The following is a 6,008-nucleotide window of genomic DNA, read 5'->3' as shown; positions in this document are numbered from 1 at the left end:
CGCCTCCTGGGTTCAGGCAATTCTCCTGCCTCAACCTCCTCAGTAGCTGGGATTACAGGTACGCACCACCATGCCCAGCTAATTTTTTTGTATTTTTAGTAGAGACGGGGTTTCACCACGTTGACCAGGATGGTCTCGATCTCTTGACCTCGTGATCCACCCGCCTCGGCCTCCCAAAATGCTGGGATTACAGGCTTGAGCCACCGCGCCTGGCCTCAGGCTGATTTTTTATGATCAGACTCAGGTCAGAGACTTTTATAAACACCACTGTTTTGAGATACAATTTGCATACCATGCCACTCATCCTTGTTAAGTGCCAAGTCTGTTCACAGAGTTGTGTCTCTATCATCATAACCAGCCCATACATTTTTGGCAGTAAGACCACAGAAATTAGGCTGGACTCTCTACAGTGCACCGCATAAGAGGGTGCATGGCTATACTGTCTTACTTCTGGTGGTGATAACCCTGATCATCCAGATATATTGGTGTCCTCTAAGAATCTCTAGCACAGAGTCCTTGTTTTCTTCCCTTGTGACAGGCCAGTGCCCTGTGAGGAGAGATGGATTCTCAGATTATGTCAATATCCTGTTCATATCAGACCTCCACCTACTGGGCTTAATATCCATTGACAACTGTTTCCTGAGTCAGCCACCACCATGATGGTTGACAAATGTTGATTTTCTGTCATCCTTCTGCATTTATTATAGTTGACACATTGCTGCCAGAAAGAGATTTCGTTCACCCCCATTTATTTACTCAATTATATATCTGAATATATATACACATAGACATATCAGTTTAGATTCATGGATTTCTATTTTATGCAGTGGATACTTTTTTTTTTTTTTTTTTGAGACAGAATCTTTTTCTGTCACCCAAGCTGGAGTACAGTGATGTGATCTCAGGTCACCGCAACCTCTGCCTCCTGGGTCCCAGTGATTCTCCTGCCCCAGACTCCCAAGTGAAGTGACTGGGATTACAGGCCCGTGCCACCATGCCTGGCTAATTTTTATATTTTTAGTAGAGACAGGCTTTCACCATGTTGGCCAGGCAGGTCTCAAACTCCTGACTTCATCTGATCCTCGTGCCTCAGCCTACTAAAGTGCTGGGATTACAGGCGTGAACCACGATACCCAGCCTGCAGTGGATACTTTTTTTTTTTTCCCCCAACATATTGGTCAGGCCGGTCTTGAACTCCTGACCTCAGGTGATCCGCCCACCTCAGCCTCCCAAAATGCTAGGATTACAGGCGTAAGCCAACGCGCCCGGCTGCAGTGGATACTTTTAAGAGCAAAAGTGAGTTTTTGTGTGTGTTAATGTTTTTGAGATGGTCTCGTGCTTTCACTCAGGCTGGAGTGCAGTGGTTCGATCTCAGCTCACTATAACCTCTACCTCTTGGGCTCAAGTGATCCTCCCACCACAGCCTTGTGAGTAGCTGGGACCACAGGCACGTACTGCCATGCCTGGCTAATTTTTTGTATTTTTTGTAGATACGTGATTTCACCATGTTGACCAGGCAGGTCTGAAACTCCTGGGCCCAAGCAATCCAGTCACCTCAGCCTCCCAGACTTTTGGGGTTACAGATACGGGCCACTGCACCTGGCCTCATAATGTTTCCTTGATGTCAAAATCTTTCTCCTATTTATTGAAATTCTTTTAAATTTAATTATCAGGTATTTCCACAAAAAATGATAAACTAATTTCAGTGTAAATGTTCGTAAGTGGGAGACCCTAGGGAGGTTCGTTTCTGGTTTAATTTGTTGCTTCAAGATTATATAATGCCTTATAATTGACATAAGGCAAACTGTTTGAGTCTCGTACTTAAAAATATTTATGCTGCCCAGGCATAGTCACTCACGCCTGTAATCCCAGCAGTTTGGAAGGCCAGGGCAGGTGGATCACCTGACGTCAGGAGTTTTGAGACCAGCCTGGCCAACATAGTAGAGGCCTGTTCCTACTAAAAATACAAAAGTTAACTGGGAGTGATTGTGTGCGCCTGTAATCCCAGCTACGCAGGAGGCTGAGGCAGGAAAATCGCTTGAACCCAGGAGGTGAAGGTTGCAGTGAGTCGAGATTGTGCCACTGCACTCCAGCCTGGGTGACAGAGCAAGACTTGGTCTCAAAAAAAAAAAAAAAATTATGCCTCAGCCAGGCGCGGTGGCTCATGCCTGTAATCCCAGCACTTTGGGAGTCTGAGGCAGATGGATCACCTGAAGTCAGGAGTTGGAGACTAGCCTGGCCAACATGGCAAAACCCTGTCTGTATTGGGCCCTAGCATTACTGAAGCTCTTTACATTATGTTGCTACCATAAATTAGAGAACTTTTTTTCCAATTTAAAGTTTATGTACTTTTGAATAGGCAATGTATGTGATTCAAAATTGAAAATATGTAAAAGAGGCTGGGCATGGTGGCTCATGTGTATAATCCCAGCACTTTGGGAGGCCAAGGTGGGTGGATCACCTGAGGTCAGAATTTAAAACCAGCCTGGCCAACATGGCGAAACCCTGTCTCTACTAAAAATACAAAAATTGGCCATGCGTGGTATCTCACACCTGCAATCCCAGCACTTTAGGAGGCCGAGGTGGGAGGATCACCTGAGGTCAGAAGTTTGAGACCAGTCCGACCAACATGGAGAAACTCCGTCTTTACTAAAAATACAGATTTAGCTGGGCATGGTGGCATATGCCTATAATCCCAGCTGCTTGGGAGGCTGAGACAGGAGAATCTCCTGAACTCGGAACCCAGGAGGCAGAGATTGTGGTGAGCCAAGATTGCACCATTACACTCCACTGTAGGCAACAAGAGTGAAACTCCATCTCCAAAACAAAACAAAAAAGAGGCCAGGCACCATAGCAGGTGCCTATAATCTCAGCTACTTAGGAGGCTGGGGCATGAGAATCCCTTGAACCCAGGAGGTGGAAGTTGCAGTAAGCCAAGATCATGCCATTGCACTCCAGTTGAGTGACAAGAGCAAAACTGTGCCCCCCCCCCGCACTCCCCACCAAAAATAAAAAGAAAATATGTAAAAGGGTGTACAAGAAAAAGATACCTTCTCAATCTGACTTTTTCTGTCAGACTGGATTGCAGTGGTGCAATTTTGGCTCACTGCAACCTCCACTTCCTAGGTTCAAGTGATTCTCCTGCCTCAGCTTTCCGAGTACCTGGAACCACAGGTGCGTGCCACCATGCCTGGCTAATTTTTGTATTTTTAGTAGAGATGGAGTTTCACTATATTGGCCAGGCTGGTCTTGAACTCCTGACCTCGTGATCTCCCTACCTCAGCCTCCCAAAGTGCTGAGATTATAGATGTGAGCCACCTTGCCCAGCCTCTCATTTTTTTTATAGCTGCATAGTATTCCATTGTATAGATGAACTCCAAATTTTTTATTTTATTTATTTTATGATCAAGTCTTGTTGTGTTGCTTAGTCTGAAGTGGAGTAGCACAGTCCTAGCTCACTGCAGCCTCAAACTTCTAGGATCAGGGGATTCTCCTGCCTCACCATCCCAAGTAGCCTAGATATATTTATATTTTTTTTTTCGTAGAGACAGGGTCTGGCTCTGTTGCCCAGGCCAGTCTTGAACTCCTGTCCTCAAGTGATCCTCCCACCTCAGCCCCTAAAAGTGCTGGGATTATAGGCATTCGCCACTGTGCCTGGCCTAAACTCTCCAAAAATTTTAAATCTGTCCCATGTCAATGAATATTTTTCTCAGTCTGTTGCCCAAGCTGGAGTATAGTGGGGTGATCATAGCTCACTGTAGCCTCTACCCTGTGGACTCAAGGGATCCTCTGGCCTCAGCCTCCCACGTAGCTGGGACTACAGGCATGTGCCACCACACCTGGCTAATTTTTTTGTTGTTGGTAGAGATGGGATTTCCCTATGTTGACCAGGCTGGTCTCAAACCCCTGTCGTTAAACAATCCTCCTACCTTGGCCTCCTAAAGTGCTGGGATTATAAGTGTGCGCCACTGTGCCCAGCTTCTTTCTATCTTTTGGCATTAGAAACAGTAGTATAGTGAGAAACCTTGACCTTGTTTTCACAGATAGATGAACCTACCTAATAGCATTTTGCATCCATCCTGCAGGCTGGCTGCTGGCTCTACCAGGTTCTGTGCTGGCATCCTGAGCACTGCCAGGCATTTGACCATTGAACAGAAGATGGCAGACTACTCAAACAAACTCTACCTTCAGCTAGAGCAAGAAACAGGGATCCAAACAGGTAAGCAAGTGTCTGCTATTTACTGGTTTGCCTGTCTCCCAGACTGTTAGAATCGCTTCTGTATTTGGCCCTCTGCCAGGTTTGCCTGCTGCTGTGGTAATTAAGACTTGAGTTTTAGGCCAGGCTCTGCCACCAATCAGGGCAGGTCACTTACCTTGTTGAGTTGTCTTCACTTTCCCCATCTATAAAATGAAGGTGTTCAGTCAATATCCTGATCCTTTTCAGATCCTACAATTCTTGTCATATGAAAGTTTTCCTGGGCCGTTTCCTGTGTATGACTCATTGAAGCATAGTAAATGGCAACACTTGGCTCCTAAACAAAGAGGAGGAGAAAGAACTTCAGTTTAGGGGCTGGACAGTTAAATCATAGTTTGACTCGCTGAAATTTCACCACCTGCTATTAAGTATATATTTGTATTTTTTTTTGAGACTTAATCTCACTCCATCACCCAGGCTGGAGTACAGTGGTACGATCTTGACTCACTGCAACCTCTGCCCTGCCCTGATTCCTGCGCCTTCAAGTTCGTGTTCAAGCAATTATCCTACCTCATCCTTCCCAGTAGTAGCTGGGGTTACAGGCACACACCACAATGCCTGGTCAATTTTTGGATTTTTAGTAGAGATGGTGGTTATTCAGGCTGGTCTGGAACCCCTGACCTCAAGTGATCTGCCTGCCTCGGCCTCCTAAAGTGCTGGGGTTACAGATGTGAGCCATCGCAGCTGGCCTTAAGGATATTTTTTTATTATAAAGTGTAGACATGTACTTTTTCTTTTTTTTTTTTTCCTTTTTTAAAATTTGAAACAGAGTCTTGCTCTGTCCTCCAGGCTGGAGAGCAGTGGCACGATCTTGGCCCACTGCAACTGCCACCTCTCAGGTTCGAGCAGTTCTCACACCTCAGCCTCCCAAAATAATTATACAACTCACCGTAATGTAGAATCAGTGGGATTCCTGAGCTTATTTTCCTTCAACTAGATGGTCTCATCTGGGTGTGATTGGAAACACTGACAGATTATCAGGCATTAGAGTCTCATAAGAAGCGTGCTACCTAGGTCCCTTGCATGTGAAGCTCACAACATGGTTCGCGATCCTATGGGAATCTAATGCTGCTGTTGATCCGAGAGGAGGTGGAGCTCAGGTGGTAATGCTTGCTAGCCCACCACTCACCTCCTGCTGTGCAGACCTGTTCCTAACAGGCCTCAGACCATTACCAGTCTGTGGCCTAGGGGTTGAGGACCCTTGCTTTAAGTCATCTGGGGATTGTTTATAATACCTAATACACTGCCTGCACATCACTTCCTTCGTGTGGATTCAATACAGTACTTTGCACAGGGCACATTCAAGTTTTGCTCTTTGGAGTTTTGTGGAATTTTTTTTCCTGTGAATATCTTTTATCTGAGATTGATCTAATCCACTGATGTGGACCCCAGTGATGTGGAGGGACAGCTGTATTCTCTGCTAATCTTCTGAAAATAGTTCTTTCAGGTAAGGTGTTACGTTAACTACTTTTTAATTCAAAATACCAGATCACTCTAAGATTTTCGTTCCTTGACTATGCTGAATATTAGTTTCTGCAGTGCTTCAGTTTGTGTGTGATAAAATTTTTTTGTCAAGTGAATGGAATCAGTGTGACTATTTAAAAGTTCAAGTAATCTTTTGAAAATATTCCATATAATAGGCTGGGCGTGGTAGCTCATGCCTATAATCCCAGCTCTTTGGGAGGCTGAGGTGATCTGATTACTTGAGGCCAGGAGTTTGAGACTAGCGTGGCCAACATAGTCACACTCTTAT

General features: G+C 45.3%; 1 protein-coding gene across 1 annotated transcript in view; it reads left to right on the top strand.

Annotated features, from left to right (window-relative positions):
• Positions 1-6,008, top strand: part of PDPR (pyruvate dehydrogenase phosphatase regulatory subunit) — a 52,821-nt gene that overhangs the window by 10,728 nt on the left and 36,085 nt on the right. The window contains exon 3 of the mRNA XM_037734144.1: positions 4,086-4,219. Coding sequence (XP_037590072.1) covers positions 4,086-4,219 — 134 coding nt within the window. The remainder of the gene's footprint in view (positions 1-4,085; positions 4,220-6,008) is intronic.

Source organism: Cebus imitator, unplaced genomic scaffold (genome assembly GCF_001604975.1).
Source record: "Cebus imitator isolate Cc_AM_T3 unplaced genomic scaffold, Cebus_imitator-1.0 Scaffold577, whole genome shotgun sequence".
NCBI classification, from domain to species: Eukaryota; Metazoa; Chordata; class Mammalia; order Primates; family Cebidae; genus Cebus; species Cebus imitator.
This window is presented reverse-complemented; position numbering and strand designations above follow the sequence as displayed.